Raw genomic sequence first — 26,162 nt, 5'->3', positions numbered from 1 at the left:
CGACGTCCTTCATGTCCCTGCGCTTGCCAGCAATTTATTGTCCGTTTTCCACCTCACACACGAGAAGGGCTACGTCGTCGAGCTGCAGGCTGCCAACGCGTTTTTCTACCAGGACTGCGAACTGCGCTTCGAGGCGCGAGTTAACGAGCACAACGTCGGCTATCTGTGTGGCCAGACTGTGTCTGACAAAGAATGCGTCGTCGGCTTCGACGACCTGCAATCTGGACCTTGCGCTTTGGCACCAGCGCTCCTCACACGTCAATCTCGACGACCTCCGCTCGGCGCACTCAAAGGACCTCGTCTCCGGCCTCACCATTCGTTCGAAGCGCACCCCTGACCCCATCTGCGAGCCTTGCCTGGCTGGTAAGCTGCATCGACACTCTATCCCTCATTTTGCGTCCAGAAAATTCGTCCGCATCGCCCTGGTTCACACCGACCTCAAGGGCGCGCTCCCTACGCCTACGCCGGAGGGGTACGTCTACTGGATGACTTTTATCTGCGATGCTTCGAGGTTCTGGGTTGTTGCTTTCCTGAAGCGCAAAAGCGACGCATTCTCCGCGTTCCAAGCATTCAAGGTGTACGCTGAGAACACGCTAGACCTTGTCCTGAAGGCTACGCACGATGACAAGGGTGGGGAGTACATGGGCAAGCAGTTCGTCGATTTTTGCGCTCAGCATGGCAACCAGCGTCAGCACACTGAGCCAGATGAACCCCACCAGAATGGCGTTGCAGAGCGAGCCAACAGGACAATTGCTGAGGGTGGGACTGCCCTCCTTGTCCAGTCAAAGCTCCCTCCGTCGTTTTGGGGCCACGCCGTCTCTACCTTTGTCCACACGCGAAACCGCATGCCCACGTCGTCCTTGCGAGGTGCTGTGCCCTGGACTGTCTGGAAAGGCGATGGGCGCAAACCGGATGTCTCCTACTTCCGCGCTTTTGGCTGTCTTGCCTATGTGTTGGTGCGGAAGAAGGATTGCAAGGCGATGCAGCCGCACACCAGGAAGTGTATTTTCGTCGGCTATCCTGAGGGCACCAAGGCCTGGCGATTCTGGGACCCTGCTGCGAAGAAATTCGTCATTTCGTCGCATGCTGTCTTTGACGAACGCTGCTTCCCTGGTAACTCGCCCTTCATCAATGTTTTCGGCCTTCCCCTCGACGAGATCGACGTTTCAGGCCCTGCTGACGACAAGGGCGAGCCGGCCGAGGATGTCCCTGATGCGCCAGAGCTGCATGATCAGGGGGGAGACAACTCTGATGATCCTGCACCTCCTGCACCTCCACCGCAAAATCTGTTGCCTCTGCCCCAGAATGCCCGCGAAAATTTCCCTGATCGTCCAGCACGTCCACCGAGCCCTCCTGCACCGCCGCCGCCTGCGCCGGTCCCTCTGCGTCCAGTAGTCCGTCGTCAAATGGACAACTATGACGGATATAGGCCCTATCCTGCGCCTTCACGTCGACTCCCAGCTCGATCTACGCGTTTTCAAGGCTCACTGAACAACGACGACTTGCAGCGTCGAAGTCTCTTGCCCCAGCGTTTTAGAGTCGACTCTACATCGCCTGCCTCGACGCCTGAGCCAGGCCAATGCGCAGAAACGCCTCAGCGCAATTCTCCGTCGCCTGATCCTCTCATTGATGCACCACTATCTCCACCTGCTGCTGTACCTGCTCCGCTTCCAGAGCCTGTTTCTCCACCCTCTCCTACCTCCAGCAACGACGAACTTGATTTCTTGCGTGGAGATGGACACGAGGATGCCCTTGGCTGCTCGCTCGAGGCGATGATTGCAGGCGTTGAGCACGTGTACTCCGCTGAGCGCGAGGATTTCTTGTCCTATGACGAAGCCCTCGATTTTGTGTTCGAGTCTGTGGTTCAAAACGCGTGCAAGGCGGACCAGGGGCACTTTGGCAAGCCCAAGACGTTTGCAGACGCCATGAAGCGACCACCAGACGAGCGAGGGAAGTGGCTCAAGGCTGCTCAGGACGAGGTGCAGTCCCTGGTCGAGAATGGGACCTTTGAGCTCGTTCAATTGCCCCCTGGACGAAAGGCCATTGGCTCTCGATGGGTTTTCCGTGTCAAGCGCAATGCTGACGGCTCGATTGAGCGGTACAAGGGCCGATTTGTCGCCAAAGGCTTCTCCCAACGTCCTGGCTTCGACTACAACGAGACCTTTGCTCCTACACCGAAGTGGGCGTCGATTCGAGCCATTCTTGCGCTTGCAGCCCTGGAGGACCTCGAGCTCGAGTCTGTCGACATCTCCTCAGCCTATCTTAATGGCGAGCTGAAGGAGGAGGTGTACATGCAGCAGCCAGAGGGTTTTGAGCAGAAAGCTCCGGACTGGGTGTGGCGGCTTCTGAAGGCCCTCTACGGTCTCAAGCAGGCTGGACGTTGCTGGCACGAGAAGCTGCACGAGGTACTCACCAAACTCGGTTTTTTGCGGCTGATTTGCGAGCACAGTGTCTGGGTCTACCTTTGAGATGGAGTGCGCATCATCATCCCCGTCTGCAGACGATTGTGGCGCTGTCTACAATGGAGGCAGAGTTCGTTGCAGCGGTCTCTGCAGGCCAGGAAATTCTCTGGCTTTGCAATCTGCTCACAGAGCTTGGTTTTAATGTCTCCCTTGCCTCCAAGCTTCGTATTGACAATCTCTCCGCGCTTTCTGTTGCAAAAAATCCGGAGCACCATGGACGCATGAAGCACCTCGATTTGCGCTTCTACTGGCTCAGGGACAAAGTAGCCAAGGGCCGGATTGAGATTATGCACCTCCGCACTTCTGACATGCCTGCTGACATCCTGACGAAGTCGCTGGCTAAGCCAAAGGTGCTGGAGATGGTGAAGATGCTTGGGCTGGGGACTTGACAGGTCAGGGGGGAGTGTTGAGCTCGAATTTATTCCGCATTTCTGCGGATTATTCTGAGCTCCATTGCCCTGTCCAAGTCATAATATGTGTCCTGGTGTGTTCTCCTTTATTCTACATGGACGCCATTACTGTACCGTGCATACTATATTTTTTCGACCTCTTTCCCTTCAGTCTACCGATTTCTATAATGTTTGACACTTCTGGGATTTGAACCATTGCCCTCACTCGCTTTTCACTTGTTTGTTGATTTCGACTTTGTGGCTGTATTACATAACACAGGCCATAGACAGTTCGCCTCGTCGAGCTCTAAATCCTTAAGACTTTACAGAGCTCGACTTAGGTGTGTATCTTTGCTTTCTTGAACATAAGACTTTACAGAGCAAGCTCGACTTAGGCCTTTGGAATCGCTCTGAGGCGCACTGCAGCCAACAGTAATCTTGCAAAAAAAGGTGCTCCACCATGATAACATCAAACACAATGCTATCCTTCACCTCTGCCAACAATGTGGAGTCCAGAAACTCATATGCAAGCTTGAAGCCAGCTACAGCTGCACTTGCTGGGGAGTGGGCCATGTCTGGCAATATGCTCTCTTCAGTTCAAAGTCTCATTGCAAGCAGGCCACATAGTATATTACTGTTACATTAGTGATGCCTTTGCCTTTAGCTCTGAACCTTTAATCTTACATGATGCCTTGATAACCCCACTGCTCTTGCTCATGTTCTGGTAATAATGTCATGCTCCTCAAAGCATATAAAATCTCTAACCTCTGCTTTGATCACTGCACAATTTTGGTCATCTGTCCAGTTTATGATCTGCACCTTCATTATATTAAACTGCTATCTTCTCCATGTAATTGTCAGTTTAGCTACTCAAGCTATACAGTATTGCTGTGTATACATACATGGTTCTCATTTGGTTCTCCAGACCTTGCAAAGCTTGAACTCATCCCATTGTGATGGCTATTGGGTGCATGGTAGCTGACATGTATTCTACAAAATAAATTGCATGAACATGATGAATTTACACAGTCATGTAGCTATGAGCATTACATGCAATCAGTTAATCCTCTTCAGCCTATGCTACTGCTAAGTGGTGCCATGAATGTTGGCTGCGGTGCGCCTCAGAGCGATTCCAAAGGCCTAAGTCAAGCTTGCTCTGTAAAGTCTTATGTTCAAGAAAGCAAAGATACACACCTAAGTCAAGCTCTGTAAAGTCTTAGTGACTTAGAGCTTGACGAGGCGGACTGTCTACAGCCTGTGTTACGTGATACAGCCACATCTGTACAGTAGAACAGCCACAAAGTCGAAATCAACAAACAAGTGAAAAGCTCGTGAGTGCAAGGGTTCAAATCCCAGAAGTGTCAAGCATTATAAAAAATGGTAGACTGAAGGGAAAGAGGTTGGAAAAAAAATAGTACGCACGGTACAGTAATGGCGTCCATTTAGAATAAAGGAAAACACACCAGGACACATATTATGACTTGGACAGGGCAATTCGAGCTCAGAATAATCTGCAGAAATGCGGAATAAATTCGAGCTCAATAATGAATGGTCATTGTCAGTGTTACATTGTAATATTGCATTTTAGATGGTGCATAGACATGACAACATAGTGTCATGAGTCAAGATGTATATGATGGCCTCTAGGGCTCAGGCATACAGTATGATTATTTTAGTGTCTGTCATGTACAACTCTGACATATCTACAGTATAGGCAGATTGACTTATATTGCATTGCTCAGCCTCACTGATTGCTACAGTACAATCACTGTACACTCCGCTACTCAACAGCATTCATATATGTATACTATCTCTGATCATTCATGGCTCAACACCATTTATGACTGAACAAATACTGTACAGAAACCACCAAATGTGACGGATCATGTCAGTAAATGGATGTTATTGATTGCTCTGCCATCTTTGAGCTCCATCCTGTCATGATTCTGGTTCAATTGTAGACAGCTGATTACCAAGTTAATTGTTACGTCAATGTTTGTTTTCCTTTATTTTGCGCTTGACCGTTGTACTACCTTAGCATGGGCCCAACCCCATGACGCTACGCTTCTAGTCTTCGGACTCCTTCGCTATTCGCTCCGGTCCAACCCGGGGCAGTTCACGTGATCTCTGATTCGGTATGACTCGTCGTGACTCGTCTCTTACTCATACCTGACTCATCGTTTATGACTCGGTCCCTGACTCGTCATGACTCACTCCCCCGCGCTCCTATTGGCTAGGTAGTTGTGACTCGTCCAGGACCTGCCCTGAACTCCCCATGTATATAAGACCAGTGTACAGTAGCGGTCGAACCTTAGTTCGACCTGGTTATCTATTGAAGCTTCACCAGCTCCTTGGATATCAGAAACTCCCCACTCGACCTGCTAGACGAACTTAGCAGCGTCTTCGACCATCCTCCCCATCCAAGGACGATTAGAACCTAAGGTCCCTACGTTTAGGGTTAGGTTGAGAGCTAGTGCTCTAGGTGTCACGCTTCGCGTAACATTAATCACCCTGTCAATAGAAACATGAATCTCAGTAACAAAGATTTGTATTAGCTATTCAAAGTGGTAATGAGTTTAACCCCTGGTAATGCTTGGTAATGTGTGCACCAAAATGGAGTATGCCAGACTCATAACCAATACATAAAATAATGAGACTTTTCCCACTGCTGCTACACAAGTGTTGCAGTAATCCCATCCAGCTGGGAAATTATAGCCTTAAGTGGGTAATGAGCAGTGATTATTGCCAGGATTTATAGAGATTGAAATACAGACTCCTTCAAATGAATAGTAGCAAGAGGTTAACCCCAAATGAGTGACCTTTTCAGACTGAAGCCACACAATAGAAATTCAATATAAGACCAAACAACTTGCTTGACTGTGACACTCTAAGTGGCATATAACAGGCTGTTCACAGCAGTGCAAAGCTGTGGTAGGAAAGGGGAACTCTATGCCAAGTCCCAGCATACAGCTATGAGAGCTGCCTGGTAGTATCAAGTACATTGCCAGTCAAACTAAGGTAATTTTATTAAAATGCCCAGCAAAACATAGAACTCTGATACAGAGAGCAATCTATGCAAAAAGTGAAGTGCAGGTGAGGGTATCCTTTGATTGCTCTCAGGAAGCAAGGCTCTTTATGCCTTTACCAAGGACAGCCAATAGAACTACGTAGAAGATCTCAGGAAATCAAGGAGTCTTGTCAAATAGTAAGTACTTGTCCTTGACTCATTGACACCAAGGCCATTCTAAGAGAAAAATAGCAACATAGCCTCACACTTGATTGTTAACAATGAGGCAAGCTATGTTACAATACAGCCACTGTTTTGTTCCTGTGATTTGCAAGGCATCACCAAGTTTGCATTTCTGGTGTACAGCCTGAGGATAGCACAGCCAATCAATGTTGCTTCAGGAACAGCTTGGTGAAAACACATAGCCTTTCATTTATGTACCAAAACAAACCTATAAGTTAGTGATCTATTGGTAATAACCATCACTTATCAATCCCACAACAGTTATATCAGTATTGAAGCATCTGATCACAACTTGAATGAGCAGGAGCACAGTAGAAATTTGTTAATAGTCCAACTAACAGTCCATACAGTATATGCATTACTTGGTGTTTCAAAGAAAACTTCAGTGTCCAAATATTGGGAATAATGATGGCAAACCAGCAATACAAACCAGAAATTTGCATCTGTCTGCCCCATATAGTAGCCAGCTACTTTGATTCAATATCCATGACCATGCTTGCATCCAGTGAGAGGGAACAACTTTTATTTGAGGTTTTCCATGCTTGTGGTGATATTTATGCCATCAGAAGTGTACTACAAGGTAAAGTTATACCCATGATCCAATCTATAAGATGACACCTACCATTGTGAATATTCTGGGTATTTTTCGATTTTATTGGGGCCATGGAAGAGCAGCAATACTCAATCCTTGACCAGTAATTCCCATTTGGAGGAGATGTCAGGGACTGGGGTCACTTCGGCATGTCTGCAGCTCTAACTTTTGACCTGCGGACACGCCGAAGTGGGCACATGACATGTGTGCTTAATGTGCGCTTAATAAGCATTGTAACCTCGAATCTATAGAGGCATTCATAATACAATCACTAAGAAATTGTACCGGTGATAGTATACTCATCTAATAGCCCTTCATTCACAGAGTATACAGTATTGATAGTGGGCATACACAGTGGCTGATTAAGCCACAAATTGCAAAATAAACAAACCTGCATGTGCCTCTGCACTCATGAAGAAGCATATGTATACCTCAGATGTGCCCTGTCTTGACATGGGCTTGTGCCCATGGTTCACGGCTTATACAATGACCGATACAATAGACAGCAAACCCTTTCACTGCATATGTTGCTTGTATTAGGCTGTTGGCTCAAAAAAGAACCTGTTCATGCTATGGGAGTGCCATGCCATCAATGTCTTGCATAGATCCCACACTAATGAAATGTATGCCTGATAAAGCAACAAGCCAATACCCACTATAGAATCTATAGTATGAGGCCTACTGGTTGGGATACTTTGAGGGTTTTTGGATTTTGTGGCTCAGAATAGGAAATCCTGTTAGGGACAATTGCCTTTTGCAGCAGTTTGCAACAGAGTCTGGGAGACTACACTGCAAGATGACTTGTTGACAGGTGAAAAATCTGACCTGTCAATGTTATGGTTCTGTTGTTGTTTATAGACAGCTAGTTACCGAGTTTATTGCCGAGTCAATAGGAATAGTAACCTCGGTAATAGAGATTTGTATTGCCTATACAAAGCAGTAACAACCGGTAAAACCCTCGGTAATCTTTGGCAATGCAATTACCGAGACAGTGCAAAGTTGAGCTGTAATGAGGATACCAGATCCACAACGAATACAAAAGAGGGTGGGACTTTAGTCAGTGCTGCTATACAAGTATGCAGTACTGCTCTTCAACTGGGAAGAGTAAGCTAAGAATGGATTTGAGTCGGCAATGAATGGGGATTATTGCCGAGGTTTAGAGCTTTTTAGAATAGAGGATGAAGTCTGAATACAGAGGATTAGTATCCAGAGGTTGATTCCGAAGGAATGGGCTTTTTTTGGTTTTGAAGTCACACAACAGAAGTTGAATGGAAGTCTGAACAGCTAGCTTTGACTGCACAGTGACGATGGCAAGTTACAAAACCCTAATGTAGCAGCGCGAGGCTGTGCTTCAAGAGGGGCTCACTAAGGCAATTAATCCTCAGCCAGCTAATGGCTATAAGGCTTGCTTTAGTGTCAAGTGAGTTGCTGGTTAGGCTAACCACTTTAATTATAGTAATGCCACTGAGACGTGCTAGTATGGAACTAGTTGATACAGAGATCTATTGATGTTGGTAACAAGTTTACAGAAGTAGATGATGACTAAGCACCTTCTCTTACTGAACACAACTTGTGAAGCCAGTCAATGAGTTACTTAAACCTTACTAGTAGCGCGAGGACTGTACTAAGTAAGGTTTCACTGTCGCAGGTCTTAGAGCGCGTCGGTAAGAACTCGGCGAGAGTGGTTGAGTGGCTAGTATGGCTAACTTAGCACTCGGGACAAAGTAAGACTTTGAGTGGCACACAGGGTGTGTTTCGGTGAAGAGTAGATGGTGGATTGGATGATAGATTTCCTTGACCGTGCTCTGGAATGGCCTTTTATGCCATTCCCGAGGACACAGCCAATGGAGCTACACATTGAATGTTTTGCTATCCCATGAAATTCGAGATGTTCTCGCTGTAGCAAATGGTGGGTGCTTGATCGGTGTATTCTGGCGCCTAATCAGAGCCTCCAGTTGCAGGCTTGCGAGAGGGCCATAATGCAGCATTTAAATGCACGCTTGAGCCCATAGAGTGATCTCTATATTCAAGCTATAATACATGTTTATCTATCCCACAAAATGGTATGGGTGGCTTACTGGCATTAACTGAGCTCTTTTGTTGGGGCTACCCTGTGGGCACTTACAGGGCACTCTCACAGTCACAATGCAATTGTGACCGCCAGCGAGCCAGATGCGGGCGGTCACAATACGGTTGTGACTGTGCACACATACGAGTCCCGCTGTGGTCTTCTCGTTGCCGGAACATGTAACACGTAACACGTAACGTCACGCACTGTGATGGTTAGGGACGTTCCTAGGGGGCGCAAATGCCGCTTTCCTGACTGCTTCGCACTCGGAGTACACTGCCGTACAATCCACTGGCGGATTTCCAGTGGAGAGGAATTACTATATTGGGCTGGGATCTTGGCCACCTAAGCACTCATTGAGCCTTCCTCGCCCTATATACACTGTACTCCCCTGGACTTGTGTTTTATGTCATGTTAAAACATCCCTAGAACACGTTTAAAATGTCAGAAAAATTCCAGGTTGACTGAGTGAAGGTCAGCGCAGATTTTTCTGGCACAAGTAGGTTGAGCCGTGCTGACTAAGAAGTCGGCCATGCTGCTTCAAGCAGCACTGTACATTGCCAACACACATCTGCATGGACCGCAAATCATGCAGATATATCCAGAGATATATCTACAGCTCTTCCTTGGCTGCTAGACATGAGATCTGAGCAACATGCCCAGTCAAAGTTGAGGGGTCCAGGAGATCCAGCCACTGATTACCTAAAATGGACATCCTCTCAAAGAATGATTCTTCTAGGATGCAAACCTCAATGCATTGACTTCAGCTGATGCACAGGCAAAGAACAAATGCACATTAATGCAATAATATTAAATTCCTGGCTACAGAAGACGCTGGAGCTTTACGAGTGTCCAGTGACCAACTAGCTAGGGTGGCCAAGATCCCGGCCCGATATAGTACTGGGTTGCAGTGGAAAATCCAGTGGATGCCAGCGGCCCGCATGATTTGTGGGATCCAGTGGAGGGCCCAGTGGCCGTGTGAGACGAGCCAGTGGCGGGTCAAGATATCACGTGAGGGGGACGGCGGAAGACCGCTTGCTGCACCGCGGGCAAACCAGCTTTTTCGGACTCCGAAAATGCTGAGAACATGCCGTCCGCTGGGGTGGACTGTCCACGGTGGACTCTAGACTCAATACCAGTTACGGAAGGGTGCACGTGCTCGCCTTGAGAGGGCGGAGATTGAAAAGGCGAGCAGTCACCATCGGAGTTCAAAACAGCTGGTCATGAGCCTAGGTGGACTCCACGAAGCACATGACGCACAAACAAAGGTGATAAGATTAGAGTCTATTACAGAGCAAGGCTGACGAGGCGCTACATAGCATGCACAACCCGTATCAGCTGCATAGTCAATGGGACGTCGGGGCTGACAGATATTGAAGAGGAGTTGATGGAGGCCTATGGAGGCTTTTCCAGGTTTAAAGAGACCTTGATGATATGCTCGCGACATGTGATTACCTGATTGGGAAGGAGCCCCCTAAACCAGTAAGACAACACAACTGTGCATCTCATAAGTATTGGTTTGTATCATTGGTCTCAATTCTGTGTGCGCAGAGCAAATTATGTCTCATATAGATTGCACAGTATCTATAGAACTCCTATGATTTGTGCAGGCATGATACCGGGTGTACGCTAGTGTACGGTCCCACGATGTCTTGCCCATTTTGGGTACGCTTCCTAATCAGGCCTCAGGACGGGGGTGCGCGTAGGCCCGTCGCACTTCCAATGCACCTCCCAGAATTTATTATCAGGGCAGTAAGCAGCATCAATTTTTGACAGAAATATCGCAGACAGCCTACACTCCCCACTGCAGTGGACAACGGTAAGCCAGAGCTGAATAAGTTACAATTGGTTGGACTACTAGTAAGTACTGGGATCAGTATGGGATCAGTGGCAATAGTAACTAAGCGGTAACAAATATAGTATATGCCCAGCGACATCTTATCGGGCTCATTATCGGTGTCACTGTTTGGCCAGTCCAGCTCCGCGGAGTCCACCAGGGAGTCCACATGGACTAGTCCACCCCAGCGGGTCCGATGTTTTGCAGAGGTCAGATAGGACCTGGGCTACTCCCCTCAAGGTTTGGCCTCCGGACCCCTCAGATCGACCTCAAAGATCCATTTTTTGCGCACTCCGGGGTCCGGGGTCCGGGATCCTATCTTGGCCAAGGGTAGTCACGTGTAACAGTCATGTGATCTTATGTCAGGTCAATTCGTCATGCTCTTTAGCCGTGCTTGACCTCCTCCTGAAGACATTGTGTAGTTGCAACCAGATGGTAGAGTGTATTCAATTCATAGTGCAGAATTGAGTGGAGTAAGGACAAGTAGTACTACTCTATGATTCTCACTTGCATCTCGCCAAAATGTCCATGTTGGGCTTCCGAAAAAGGACCTTTCTCCATGTGGCGGCAAGCAGGTGAAGGGACCGGTCCCTCGTGTTGCCGAGGAGCATGTGTTGTCCTACAGTCGTTTGCATAATGGTTGTGGCATGCGCGCGATGAGATGTGTGTTTGGTCCTCTTTGGATTGGCCAAACAGTGACAGATCTGTCATAGATCTGTCACCAACGCGGTCGAGGGTGAACGTGCCGTGGCTGCTTAAGGATTTATTGAACTGTGCTCTCTCCTACCTAAGACCTTTTGTTTTGTATATATACGTGTTCTGCAATGCAACGTTGACGCACCTTTCGAGCAATGTGGTGGCTACTCAAATTGGTTCCAAGCATGCTGGGCCCAATCCAGACCATCCTCCACGACAAATGTCACTGATACTGCAATAACTTGTCCCGGATTTTGTCAAGAAAGAGGTCAGGTTGAGCCTGAAGAAGGGTATGCAGGTACTTAGACAAGGTCACCATGGAGGAGCGCTCATGTCTGTCCCGACGGGAGCATAAACAGGTTTAATGGCTCACCGAAGCGAGAGTGGAGAGATAGAATGCGCTGGACTGTCCGAAAAGATCATCGTGACAAGTGTGCAAGCTCCCTGTTAGGAAGACTATCTTCGTGATAGCATGCATGCGTGCATCTGCATAGTCCTTGGACAGTCATCACTGGAAGTGGCAAAAAATTGCATACTGTTACACCAATTTGGAACATATAAACAAATTGCGCCTGTTGCAAGGCCTTATAAGGCCTTACAATTGTGTGAATCAGTGCTTTCATTCCCAATCTGTTCGAAGATTGTGCGGTGTTACAGATAGGCGCGTAATCCTCATGCTGGCATTGTGAATTGCGGATCAACCTCCCTTCTACACTGTGTGGAGGTCCACAATCTCACGGCGACATTGTATCCCAAGGTAGGCAGTCAATCTGCTTGAAGTGTGCCGGGTTTCTTAACTGACCTTGCCACGCTGGTCTACCGATCCGAAAATACGTGTCTTGCTTTGAGTCTCGGTGGACTTCTTGTGGCCAGCACATCACGAGTGCACTCGAGAACACAGCGAGAACATTTATTTGTCATATCCGAGCAGTTTCTGCGTGCCTCAATTTCACCCGCAAGAATTGCCAGGGTTTGTCTGGAAGTGGGCTAGGTGTATCCAGCACAGTGGTCCCTGACAGCCTTCGCTGCACATAAAACATGCTCAGACTCATGATGCCAGCGGTCCCTCTCGCACTGCAGTGCTCGGCACAGTGAGCGTCAGCCTTGTCGCTGGCTAATGGCTAAGTGCAAGGTGAGTCAAAACATTCTTGTACATAGAGGTGTCTAGCATCATAGAACTAACAAGCGCTGATACGCTCCCATCTGGACTACACCCCGATTCGTGGGGTATCAAGCTCACGCGCGCAGTTCACCGACTTAGACATTGCTCGACATTGGCCAGCATGCTACGACTACGCTAAGAAGACTCTAGCGGAAGTCCCGTACCACGAAGGGTCCGGTGCTACGACCATGACCTCGGAAACCCCTCCTACGACCGACCGTGTCTCGAACAGGCTTGCCGAAGTTAATGCCTTGCTCGCGCCCTCCCAGTCCTGCGACGCTCGTAGAGAGTGACCCGAGGGTCCTACGAATCTCCTGCTGGTCCTCGCTTAGGCGGTGGACGGCGTTAGCCAAGTGATCGAAGGTGTCGGGCAAGCGACAATACTCCGGCAAATACAGTGGGTCGGGTTGGTAGGAGACTGGAGCCAGAGGCTCGTCAACAGCCTGTCGACGCAGGACAGACTCCTCGGACCAGGCGATGGTCGGATAGGGTGCGCCCAATGAGTCGTGAGGCAGCTTGTAGCACTGGAAGACCTCGTCAATGTAGTTCATGACCTCGATGACGTCGTTGAAGGAGTACGGCGATGGGACAGCGTTCAGGTCATTGGTGACCGCCTTGCAGTAGGACTCAAAGAGCCCACGCTGGAGAAGCCAGTGAGGATCTATCCCTGGCCGACGTAGGCGACAGAAGACCTATGAGCATCCAATGAACGCAGTTGGCCCACGACAGCCATTCGCCCCGAGTTACGGGCAGGAGACATGGCTCTACGTTGGCCTCAGCCTTGATGACTTCAATCAAGTGGTAGTAGCGGGCGACGTGAGCTTCCGCGGTTGGTTCGACGTGTAGGTTGGGCATGGTGGTGTTGGGGAAGAATCTGCAAGACAGCCTTGGTCGTATCATCGCGGTGCTATGGCTAGCCAAGTACCGCTCAGGTGGTTACCCGGAGCTAATCACGTTCAACAGGGCCCGAAGTCTTACGCCATTCTGGTGCACTCGGTGAGTGCTCGCCAGACCAATCGATAGCCGGTGTGCTGGCCTCTACGATTGGACAGTGCTCGCATTGTTCGACTTGGATCATTTTATATGCATGTGTTTTCCTGTTTGGCTAGGGAGTCGTTCTATCCTGTATATACTGCGGGGGCGAGCCCCCTTGAATACCAGATACCCTTACCCTCTCAACTTGCCTGTTCGTCGCACATCCGTCAGCAGTCAGTCCGTACGCATGAAGTCAGTCAGTACGATCGTCCGTTCGTCAGAGTTTGTCAACGCCCCGAGTGGTGTCTCTACATCTTGTCCTGCCATCGCTTGCCTCGTCTAGTCCCTCGTCTCGTCGTCAAGGCCTTGATTCGTTCGGTTCACAAACGTCGTCTACTCGTCTCAAAACATCGTCTACTCGTCTCAAAACATCCGCTGGCTCGTCGTAGAAGCAGATCGGGCCTGCGCGAAGCCTTGCCGACCTCGCTCCTTCCCCTATCAACCATCGTACCGTCTCGGTACACCCTCCTGGCCACTAGGACTCGCATACCAGTGCTCGCCCTTCGTCGGGTGTGTTGTGTGTGGCCTTTGTGGTTCTTTTGGTCACGTCAGCGCGTGGCGATGTCATCTGGCCGGCAGCTAGTGTCGGTAAGTGGCCCCGTCTATAACAGATGATTGACTCACCTCAGTCGTAGGCCAGGGATCCGTCGTGTCTTCAAGTTGACAATGAAGTACGTATTCAATCATGCACTAGGAAAGTGGTTAGGCCTCATGCACATGGTAGAGCTGTATCTGAGCTGTACGCATAATGCTGCGGGCGTGCGGTGTCACGACGGTGCATATTATATGTCACAGGGGCCTCAGTTGATTGTAGTAGTCTCCTCAGTGTACTCATTCAATTAATTTATCAATTTACATGCATGACCACGAGTCCTAAAGATGGGTCTAGACAGTGCTACCTGCGCCGGCAGATCAGACCAACATCAAACCAGTCCGGTTCAGTACGCAGGTCGCACCAAGCTTTGTTTCTTCAACGGATAACATTTGCACCTGGATGTAAGGTAGCAAATGGTTCTACATATTACAACGGTTATGCCTATTCGCAAGGGCTCTCAGCCATATAATCTATTATAATGCTATGCGATATTGCCCAACCTCTTACATTGATTTCACCTCTTCCCTTGACCTTATAAGACATTACAATTCCGCGTCAAAAGTAGTGATGGTAGGAGCAGGCATGCTGAATGTACGCAACAAGGATCGTAGCACACTACTCGAATAGGCAATGTCACAGGTCACTGTTTGGCCAGTCTAAAGAGGACCAAACACAAATCTCGTCACCCGCATGCAACAACCATTATGCAAATGACTGTAAGCCATCACCGCGATTGTGAGCAGTGAGCCCTTGCTCGGAAGTCCCGGGCCGGGAAGTTCACATGCAGTGAGGGTGGGAAGTAGCATACACATCAGAGCTGATCCGATTGTGTTGACGTGCAATAAGTGCATGGCTGGGGTGCTTATGCAACAATCCCAACCTTGCATCTCGGTTCATTCCTTTCCTGCTCCTACCATCACCATTAGTTCTGGCTCTCGGTCTCTTCTGTTCGTCTCCAGGATTAATTCCGCTGATTTATTGGGCTTTTTATCCACTGTCAAAAATGTCTCTGCGTGGTCACCCCTCAAAGCCCTTCAGTGCCGCATCCAGTGAGTCGCAAGGCCCTTCTGCAGCCACCCGAGGTGCTGCAATGGCAGCAGCAGCTTCCTCAAGCCACCCGGGCCACGGGATCCCCATGGCTGCTAATTCCAAGCAGAAAAAGGTGCATGGCACGGTGAAATGAATCAATGAATGAGCCACTGAGCACGGAGGAACAGGAGCAGGACAGCAGCACCGAGAATGATGATAAGAACCCATCCCAGTGATGAGAAGAGTGAGAAGCCTGAGAACGGATACGACAATCTGTCGAAGCCATCTACGTGAGTCAAAAGGTCTTCTGTGTGTCCCAGCAGTGCCTCTTAATGTAAATTAAACATGTTTGACCACCACACAAACACAGAGAAAGAAGGAGGAGGTCTTGATCCATGAATCAGGTGAATTCACAGAGATCATAAGCAGAAGAAAGGCCAGGACCAAGGCGGAGGTAGCGGTATGTGCAACATGTATGTTTGTATATGTACTGCCACTCATCTACCAAAATAGGCAGCTATAGATGCCTCTACCTCTGTGACACTACATCACAAGGCCAAGGCGGCGTCACAGGTGTCCAAAGGACAGGGACAGGTGACGGAGGCAGAGGTATGTGCCCCTGCAGGATGCTGAGTCCATGCCAATGCTACCTTTCAGCACGTCAACAATTCCAAGTCCACGCTTCCCTTGCAAAAGCATCGCATGCAGAGGACCCCTCAGAAGGCAAGTGTGTCAGTCGGCGATCACAATGACCCATCGCTGCTCCCGCGGGTCGATATCAAAGGGCATGAGGAAGGACGTCCAAACAGCGGTGGGACCCTGCCGTGTAAGCACCCCGGGTTTCTAGCTGTGCTGGTAATGCTGAGAATAGCACTTATCAAAACCACAGGAGTGTGACAAGTGTAACAACATAGCCATTGCACCAGAGGAGCTTGCTGTAGCGCAGGCACACCTGGATAACTACCGGCAACTGAACGCAAGAGACTGGCCCTCTGATGACATTGTGAACTGGTATACCACAGACAGGCCCAACAAAAACCCCGAGGCCACCTTAATCAACGTCTACAGCGGCCAAAAGGAATTGAAAGGGGCCTTCTATGAGCGTTACAAGTTCGAAGTTTGTCTGTTCAATCAGTACATTACCTGGTTTGGGGGTATCATGTATGAAGTTGGAAGGGTAATTCGGAACTTGCAGTGCCCCTGGAGAACCGTAGACAAATGTCCGAAGGAGTTTGATGATGGCTGCGACATCTGGGAGTATTATTCTAGGGTTAACTGGAAGGTGGGCGCTGCAGCAAACATTTGCAATGCGGCTCTGGCGTATGCGGCCAAACATTGGGAGGCGAAGTTCAACCCCTTTCTGCACATCTGGGCAGTTGCAATGTTTTTTGACCTGTATGATGTTGCGTGCTCGAGTAATTTCGACGTCAATCCATTGCTCTGCTATGATCCATTCGGTCAGTACATAACTGATGTTGTTCGACACTCCGAAGACATTGACAATGTGCTTGTCCTAGGCTTTGACTGGGACCAGTGGGCAAGGAGACATGACTACATTGACCTCTTTGGCAAGGACATGGTGAACGGTGTTAGTGACGCTGTGATACCTCAAGGGAACAATGAAGCACTTGCAAAGGCTAAGGAGGGCGCAGGGAGAAAGGCTGCAATACTGGTAAGCGCCTCCGCTGAAATGACAGGCTTTACTGACACCCTTATTTCTACAGGCAAAGCAGGCTCTACATGGAAGTATACAGAAAATCAAGGAGTGTCGTAGAAGTGTATAGTACATGTCCTTGACTCATTTACACCGCTTCAGAGGCCATTCTAGGAGAACAATAGGATAATAGCCTTACACTTCATTGTTTCCAATGAAGCAAGCTACGTTACCGAGTCATCCTAGTACAGCCACAGTACAGCCACTGTTTCAGGACTGTGATTCCCGAGGCATTACCGAGGCATGCAAGAGTCTGCATTTTCGGTACAGCCTAAGGATAGCACAGCCATTCAACACAGCTTCAGGAATGGCTCGGTAATTGTTGCACAGCCATTCCTTTCTATGCTGATACAAAACCATTATAACTCGGTAATTGATTGGTAATAACCACCATTTATCGAGCATACAATAGCTCTTGTATCAGTACTGAAAGCATCTGGTCATAATGAGTAAGAACACACTAGAAACTTGGTAATAGTCCGTTTAGTAGATACAGCCTGAGTAACAAGCACTTCTAAAGCATCAAAACATCGGTAATCAATACCTCGGTAATAAAACAATGAAAGCGCTACATTGATGTCCATTGAGTGGAATAAAGGAAAGATAAGGAGAGTAAGATAAGCACATAACAAACCTTCACTGATGCAGCCACCCGGTAAGTAAACACTTCTAATGAGTTTCTGTGCACTCTGAGGCTATCAAGCCTCTATCCCTAATAGTCAACAAGTGAACCTCGCATGGCATGCGCGCTTAATGGGTGCTTATCACACGATATAAGCTCAGTCATTACAAGCCTTCACAGTACACATCAGTAACAAATGATACAAGCATACTATACCCATCTGAAAGCCCTTCATTCAGAGCATCTATAGTGTGAATGCTATGCAAATACAGTGGCTAGTGAAGCCACAAAATGCAAAACAAAAAAACTTGCATGTGCCTCTGCATCTACAAAGGTGGGGCAACATACCTGAAAGAGCAGCAAGTAGATCACAATATACACCATAGGACACTCAGGTGCTTGAAACAGCAGGTCTCAGATGCTTGAGTGTTTATGAACATACAGTTGCACCCTTAGAGGTCATATACATGCAAGGAACCACAACCATGTCAACAGAGGCACTTGTGTGTTTTTTTTTGTGAATTGTGCCCTAAGTACTGAAGTTAGTGAGAAGGTAAGACCAGCAATAGGCTCTATAGTAAGATGGCTACAAGCCAGAATATTTTGAGGATCTTACGGATTTTATTGGCCTATAGTAGCACAGTAACAGTGCTACTAATGGCCTTGTGGTTGAATTTGAAACTCAGCCTGAACTCGGCAGGCCTGCCTTAACAGGGCAAGGAAATGGGCTTATCAGCCAATCGGCATCTCACCCTGCCGCACGGCATACGGGCGCTTAATGGGCGCTTAGTAAGCGATGTAAGCCCATTCTTAAACTAGCTTGTATGGACCCAGAAAAATGCGGAGAAATCAGTAAAATTCTCAAAGACAGAGACAATGGATGGCAAGGCTGCAATAGAGCAGGAAGGCTCTATTTTATGTGACACCTTCAATTGACTGGGGTTGCTCTTGTCCTGATGCTTACAGAAGCAATGCATCAGGCTCTAGTCACTGTCTGTGTAGCACACATACTCTCACAGATGTTAAGCATGTATCATATATGTAGTGTTTAGTCAGAGGGGCCCCAGATGAGGTCTATATGTGTGCTGTCCCTGTGTATCGCCATATGTAGTAGGAAACCTGCCCAATAAGGAAACCACAGCTGGCACTGGACAATTGGGCTTGTTATGAGCTTGTAAGATTGTGGGGAATTCTGATAATATAACAGGACACTAAACAGATACAAGTGGTTATCATAACTAGAACAGGCCAGCAGTGGACATGATAAATGAACAACAGTATGCATACTAGTGGTCAAATTGCCCAATATTGCTCATCTTTGCTGTATTAGAAGCAACTGACTGGCATGTACAAAGTCATTCCACTGCATGAGTTCACTGTCCTGATGAATCAGTGAGTATTTGGAGCCTACAGGTTATGAGCCCTGGTCAGAGGTTTTGAGCCCCTGCACCAGTACCTGGAACTTGCTACTCATTTGTAGACCCCCGAGTAACATTGCAACACCCACAGAAGCGCATTTTCACCCGCATATAGCCATCCTTTCTTTCATCCAATAGAAACAGGCAGTTAGACTTGTGCAGAGGCACATGTGCATTTTTTTGTTTTGCACTTCCCAGCCTGACCAGCCACTGTAAGTGCTCAGGAATATTACTGTATACTCTGTGAATGAAGGGCTATCAGATGGGTATACTATGTATACTATGGGCACTTACTGATTGACTCCAAAAACAGTCTACAGAGTGTGAGCGCTAGCCAGAGTGGTCAGCCAGGCAGCAGGTCACATGACAAAAGCCACCAGTTGCCGTATTGGAGTGCAACTGGAAGGCATTTCATGGACCCTCACTCCAGGACAGAGCAGCCCGCCACAGCAATTATTTGTCTCTGTTGGTGCAAGTTGCGTTGTCTGGGAGTTTGAATTTTGAAGCCCCGCTAATGGGACATCAGTATCAGTTACTTATCTCTGCTTATCTGGGGTCCAATGTGTCACGTGCACTATGGGAGCCTCCTCCCATAAAAGGAGATCAACGGCATTTCATCCCCTCCAGTCATAAGAATGATACCTTCATACCTCAGGGATTGTAACTCAAAATTATGCCCTGGCAGCCAGATCAGCTCCCAACACTGCAGCACATTCATGAGCGGACCATACCCATTCCTAACGGTACACCCGGGCTGCATATTCCCCATTGTCAACGGAAACCCGACGCCGGCCGGAGAAATGTGTCCGGAGGTTGCAAACCCACCGGCCGGCACCTGAGGTGCCCATTGTTAGCAGACTGGCCGGTCTTGTTTTGAACGGACCGGCCGATGGCAGGGAAAATCAACAAGTGTTACTGAACAATGGTCCGGAATTTAATCTATGGTTGTAAATGGACCGGCCGGAGAGTGGCAACCACATTTATAACACTCCAGCAGGATTTCATCCCTGTGTTTGGAAATGGTCCGGCCGGAATGCATCCCTATGGTTTCAAATGGTCCGGCCGAAGGTCATATACCTTTGTTTATGATGTACCGGCCGAAGGTAATATATCTAAATTAATAACACACCGGCCAGAGGTGATATACCTACATTGAGAAAGAACCGGCCGGTCATAATGTACCCACGCACAAAACAAACCGGCCGGCCATGACATAGTTTCACTACACATTGACCGGCCAGGCATAGCATGCCTATATTAGAAATGAACCGGCCGGTCATATGGAGCCTGAATATCAATTGCTCCCACCATCCTGGAAACATATTCATTGATGCACTGAGTTTTCTGGACCATAAATGCACTGGACCCAGGTTTTTTGGGCTTTGAATACATTTTTAGCATCCCCATAGATGCTCCCAATTTTCCAGGCACATGCAAACCATTCCAGAGCTTTAGAATCATCAAAATTGAGCTTTCTGGGCTGAAAATAGACCAAAACCAGCCTTTCTGGGCTGGAAATGCATCAGAACACATTTATTGAGCCTCCCAATCCACATTTACAACAGCTCTGAGCCTTATACACCAAGTCCGAGTATTTTACACAATTGCCGAGATTCCACAAAGTCCCGGCGCCGAGGATGCACCAAGTCCCGGCGCCGGGGGTGCACCAAGTTGCGGCGCCGCAGGTGCACCAAGCCTCGGCACCGCACCGTCTCGTTAAGCGCCGAGAAACATCGCTCGGCGCCGAGGGGTGCACTTGCTTCGGCGCCGAGACTTGGTGCACCTGCGGCGCCGCAACTTGGTACTACCTCGGCGCCGAGTTGTGCTAAACCTGAGGAATAATGGTGTTTCTAACAATGATCACAAAAAGATTACTGATGTTTGTTACACCAATGACCTTTTGTAGCTCATCTTATAGGGAATGTTAGGTTCATTAGGAAATCTCCTAATGACACTACAAAGGTTTGTATGTGGTTACTTATAAAAAGTGATGTTTGTGTCTCATTGTGTAGGGAATGGTCTGTTGATAAGTAAATCTTCTATTGACACTTCAAGGATTTCCAATGGTCAGGCCGGTACAGCTGCTTTTCTTGTCTGGCTGGTAAGTAAACTTACTGATGACACTACAGTATATTGTATTCAATTTGTACATTTGTAGCTCATCTTATAGGAAATGTTAGGTTCATTAGTAAATCTTCTAATGACATTACAAGGGTTTGTATGTGGTTACTTATAAAAAGTGAGGTTTATATTTCATTGTGTAGGGAATAGTCTATTTATAAGTAAATCTTCTATTGACACTTCAAGGATTTTCAATGCTTAGGCCAGTACAGCAGCTTTTCTTGTTCAGCCAGTAAGTAAGCTTATTGATAGCACTACACATATTTGTATCTCATCTTGTCGGGAACATTAGGTTGATAAGCAACTATTATGATGAGACTACAAGGATGTGTACATCTCATGCTGTTGTTATTGTACAGTAGACAGAACACTACATTACAAATGTGTAGTACTATGACAACTTCTGGCTGATCTAGCGCCCACACTAAAGTTGGTAGCACTTACAGCTTGGAAGATTAAGCTATGAGATTTGGCATATGTGCTGCTGGCTGTATTGCTGGCTGTATGAACATACATTATAGCCACTAACCTAATGTGGGCAAAGAATACTGCCATGGTGAGGAGAGTAAGAAGGGAGCAGGGACATGCACAATTAGTGATATGTCTCTGAAGTGATAAGTTGTTGCCTTTATGTACAACTTTTGTGCCAACATGTGTCCAGATGAACAAGTACATTCATCAAGTCATGTATGGATGGGTTGCTGATACATGTTTCATTTATCCTCATACATTCTGCTATGATCATGATGGCCACACCCTACATATATATCTGTATGTAGAAACCAATCCCAGATGAATATGAGACATTCTATAGAATTAACACATGTGGTCCTAGGTACATTGCTCTGCTACAGCCTACATTTGGAACTCACTGACTTTTCTGTAAATGCTAGACAGTTCAACCTTGATGCAGGGTTGTAACTATGATGTATTCTTTTGTGATAATCAACCTCTTGTTCCTACAGTGTTCCTTTGTCTTAATTTCATTATGTACTAATTAAATACAACACACTGTAGTGTCATTAGTGAGTTTACTTACCAGCCGGAACAGGAAAAGCAGCTGTACCGGCCTGACCATTGGAAATCCTTGAAGTGTCAATAGAAGATTTACTTATCAACAGACCATTCCCTACACAATGAGACACAAACATCACTTTTTATAAGTAACCACATACAAACCTTTGTAGTGTCATTAGGAGATTTCCTAATGAACCTAACATTCCCTATAAGATGAGCTAAAAAAGGTCATTGGTGTAACAAACATCAGTAATCTTTTTGTGATCATTGTTAGAAACACCATTATTCCTCAGGTTTAGCACAACTCGGCGCCGAGGTAGTACCAAGTTGCGGCGCCGAGCGATGTTTCTCGGCGCTTAACGAGACGGTGCGGCGCCGAGGCTTGGTGCACCTGCGGCGCCGCAACTTGGAGCACTTGCGGCGCCGCAACTTGGTGCACCCCCGGCGCCGGGACTTTGTGGAATCTCGGCGATTGTGCAAAACACTCGGACCTTGTGCAGAATGCTCAGACCTGTTGTAAATATGATTTAGGGAGCTAAACACATGTGCAAGAATAGCCTTTGAAGCAATTCCAGCCTGGAAAACCTGGATCTGGTCTGTTTCCAGGCTAGAAAAGCTCATTTATGGTGCTTTGAAGCATGGGCATGGTTTGTATGTACCTGATAAAATTGGGAGCATGTAAGGGAATGCTTGTCAATGTATTCCAAGCCCAAAAAACCTAGGTCCAGTGTGTTGATGGTCCAGAAACCTCAGTGCATCTTTGACAATGTGTTCTGGGATGTTTGGCACAATTATCATTCAGATTCCATATGACCGGCCGGTTCATTTCTAATGTAGGTTTGTTATGACTGTCCGGCCCATGTGTAGTGTAAGTATGTCATGCCTGGCCGGTCTGTTTTTGGTGTAGGTAGACTATGACCGGCCGGTCCTTTTGCAATGCAGGTATATGACCTCCGGCCGGTATGTTATAAATGTAGGTACATGAACTCCGGCCGGTGCATTATAAGTCAAGGAATATGAGCTCTGGGTGGTGCATTGATAATGTGAATGTATGAGCTCCGGCCGGTGCATCCATGATGTGGGTATATGAGCTCCGGCCGGTCTGTTATTAATGTGGGTATATGAGTCCCGGCCGGTCTGTTATAAATGTAGGTGCCTGATCTCTGGCCGGTCCATTTACAACCATAGATTAAAATCCGGACCATTGTTCAGTAACACTTGTTGATTTGCCCTATTGCCGGCCGGTCCGTTCAAAACAAGACCGGCCAGTCTGCTAACAATGGGCACCTCAGGTGCCGGCCGGTGGGTTTGCAACCTCCGGACACATTTCTCCGGCCGGCGTCGGGTTTCCGTTGACAACGGGGAATATGCAGCCCGGGTGTACCGTTAGGAACGTAAAAGTACACTCATTGGGCTCACTGCAGTGCTCAGTCAATGCGGACATCAACGCCAGCAATGTGGATCTGCCCCTGTCTCGTTTTTGGTGAGTGATCCGCCTATCTGGTGGTGGCCTCTTGGTGGATGCCTGTTTGAATATAAGGCTGCCGTGAACTAGGACCTTGAGTCACAGTCTCAAAGTGAAGTGTGAGACATTTGCCAAGAAGATGTGGCATGAAAATGGAGTCCACATCTGCTTCCTGTTTGCAGCCAACACAATGGATAAAGGACTAGTTGGGGGCCTGTCAGTCTCCCCTTTCATCCTTTGGCCACATGTTGATGATACACAGTGTGGATTGCAATGCCATAGGTGCACCATCTAACTTCTCAGATGCGGTCAGTGACCCTAACTGGAACTCAATGAACCTCTGGTCTGACTGGGAGAGGTGGGCCACTAATTGGTTGGGAAAGAAGCCACAGTCCGTTTTGCATGCGAGAGTAGCACAGCAGAGGGCAGACTTCGGTCAGCTCTTTGCCACCAATGAGCAGGATTGCTGAGGATTCCCCCACCTGAAGAGCTCAACAAGCTTGAAACAAAGATGTCACAAGAGTGGCAGTGCATGGTTTACCAGTTCCTCATTGGTCATCATAGTGAGTGTCAGTGTCCTGGATAGCATGCACCACTAATAAGAGACTAGCCACTGCTTCTAATGGAAAGATGGGGCATATCATGCCAAGTGCCTTGGCACATTGCCAGGGGTCCCTGTGGCTCAAAGACAGCTCATGGCCTGACTTTGTTGAATTCAATCAGCCGTCCAATATCCAGAGGTTGCAGTGCATTCTACAAGAAGCCAAGAAGCAAGGGCTGTCAAAGTGTAGTGCTGCACACACTGGGTCTCATCATGTAGAGGTTGGCGGTTTCTTGATTAATCAGCATCTGCAGAATATAGTACACAGTTGTTCCCATCTTCCAACACTTCTTGGCCACTGTGGATGTTTGTAAGAACAAGAAGTAGATGTCATGCACTGAATAGAGAAGTTTTGAGACAGTCAATTACATTGGTATGTACATTGCAGAAGAAATGGTTTCCTATAATACTGGTGCTGGTCACAATCTCAGCCACTCTATGCACTCGGTCACTTGAGTCCCATATGGCAAGCTCATGGCGTAGGACCAAATGCATGTTATTATTATAGCTACCTAGTCCTGTTGGCCTTACGTATACCAAGTTTCAAGCCTGGGCAACAGATATTCGCTCCAGGACGGCAATTGCGAGAGATGATACCCCAATTTGGCATGTGTCACGTGCCCACAATCGCCCCTTGAGCTCGTTCTCTGAGCTTCTGTGAGTCCACATTGCATCCGCACGCCCTCAGCCTCCTGCATCTCGACTGATGTTTTGCTCGCAATACCTCAAAACAGCTACATTGCCTAAACAAAGACTGAAGGAACACGGAAATGAGGAGCATGCAACATGTGCAACTGTTATATTTCTGTTGTTGTTTATAGACAGCTAGTTACCGAGTTTATTGCCGAGTCAATAGGAATAGTAACCTCGGTAATAGAGATTTGTATTGCCTATACAAAGCAGTAACAACCGGTAAAACCCTCGGTAATCTTTGGCAATGCAATTACCGAGACAGTGCAAAGTTGAGCTGTAATGAGGATACCAGATCCACAACGAATACAAAAGAGGGTGGGACTTTAGTCAGTGCTGCTATACAAGTATGCAGTACTGCTCTTCAACTGGGAAGAGTAAGCTAAGAATGGATTTGAGTCGGCAATGAATGGGGATTATTGCCGAGGTTTAGAGCTTTTTAGAATAGAGGATGAAGTCTGAATACAGAGGATTAGTATCCAGAGGTTGATTCCGAAGGAATGGGCTTTTTTTGGTTTTGAAGTCACACAACAGAAGTTGAATGGAAGTCTGAACAGCTAGCTTTGACTGCACAGTGACGATGGCAAGTTACAAAACCCTAATGTAGCAGCGCGAGGCTGTGCTTCAAGAGGGGCTCACTAAGGCAATTAATCCTCAGCCAGCTAATGGCTATAAGGCTTGCTTTAGTGTCAAGTGAGTTGCTGGTTAGGCTAACCACTTTAATTATAGTAATGCCACTGAGACGTGCTAGTATGGAACTAGTTGATACAGAGATCTATTGATGTTGGTAACAAGTTTACAGAAGTAGATGATGACTAAGCACCTTCTCTTACTGAACACAACTTGTGAAGCCAGTCAATGAGTTACTTAAACCTTACTAGTAGCGCGAGGACTGTACTAAGTAAGGTTTCACTGTCGCAGGTCTTAGAGCGCGTCGGTAAGAACTCGGCGAGAGTGGTTGAGTGGCTAGTATGGCTAACTTAGCACTCGGGACAAAGTAAGACTTTGAGTGGCACACAGGGTGTGTTTCGGTGAAGAGTAGATGGTGGATTGGATGATAGATTTCCTTGACCGTGCTCAGGAATGGCCTTTTATGCCATTACCGAGGACACAGCCAATGGAGCTACATGGAAGTATATAGAAAATCAAGGAGTGTCGTAGAAGTGTATAGTACATGTCCTTGACTCATTTACACTGCTTCAGAGGCCATTCTAGGAGAACAATAGGATCATAGCCTTACACTTCATTGTTTCCAATGAGGCAAGTTACCGAGTCATCCTAGTACAGCCACAGTACAGCCACTGTTTCAGGACTGTGATTCCCGAGGCATTACCGAGGCATGCAAGAGTCTGCATTTTCGGTGTACAGCCTAAGGATAGCACAGCCATTCCTTTCTATG

The 26,162-nt window shown here is 47.6% G+C and overlaps 3 protein-coding genes across 3 annotated transcripts; 2 read left to right on the top strand and 1 right to left on the bottom strand.

The window, feature by feature from the left end:
* Nucleotides 1–12,211: 12,211 nt before the first annotated feature.
* Nucleotides 12,212–13,311, bottom strand: C8Q71DRAFT_722451 (uncharacterized protein; the record flags this gene model as incomplete). Its single annotated transcript, XM_047921525.1, has 3 exons — nt 12,212–12,415; nt 12,675–13,148; nt 13,225–13,311. 3 exons carry the CDS (start codon nt 13,309–13,311, stop codon nt 12,212–12,214), a joined length of 765 nt encoding a protein of 254 aa, XP_047781326.1.
* Nucleotides 13,312–15,089: 1,778 nt separating this feature from the next.
* C8Q71DRAFT_722450 (uncharacterized protein) lies at nt 15,090–16,899 on the top strand (the record flags this gene model as incomplete). Its single annotated transcript, XM_047921524.1, has 7 exons — nt 15,090–15,248; nt 15,486–15,575; nt 15,629–15,724; nt 15,773–15,970; nt 16,005–16,572; nt 16,633–16,787; nt 16,840–16,899. 7 exons carry the CDS (start codon nt 15,090–15,092, stop codon nt 16,897–16,899), a joined length of 1,326 nt encoding a protein of 441 aa, XP_047781325.1.
* A 6,475-nt stretch (nt 16,900–23,374) lies between these two features.
* C8Q71DRAFT_722449 (uncharacterized protein) lies at nt 23,375–25,514 on the top strand (the record flags this gene model as incomplete). Its single annotated transcript, XM_047921523.1, has 10 exons — nt 23,375–23,490; nt 23,578–23,688; nt 23,735–23,907; nt 23,934–24,035; nt 24,059–24,333; nt 24,582–24,730; nt 24,895–24,956; nt 24,977–25,140; nt 25,371–25,456; nt 25,493–25,514. The coding sequence occupies 10 exons, from the start codon at nt 23,375–23,377 to the stop codon at nt 25,512–25,514; spliced, it is 1,260 nt and encodes a 419-aa protein (XP_047781324.1).
* Between the last annotated feature and the right edge of the window lie 648 nt (nt 25,515–26,162).

The sequence above is a fragment of the Rhodofomes roseus genome (assembly GCF_022264815.1).
Source record: "Rhodofomes roseus strain CIRM-BRFM 1785 chromosome Unknown C8Q71scaffold_6, whole genome shotgun sequence".
NCBI lineage: Eukaryota > Fungi > Basidiomycota > Agaricomycetes > Polyporales > Fomitopsidaceae > Rhodofomes > Rhodofomes roseus.
The sequence above is the reverse complement of the archived record's forward strand: the minus strand, read 5'-3'. Positions and strand labels throughout refer to the sequence as shown.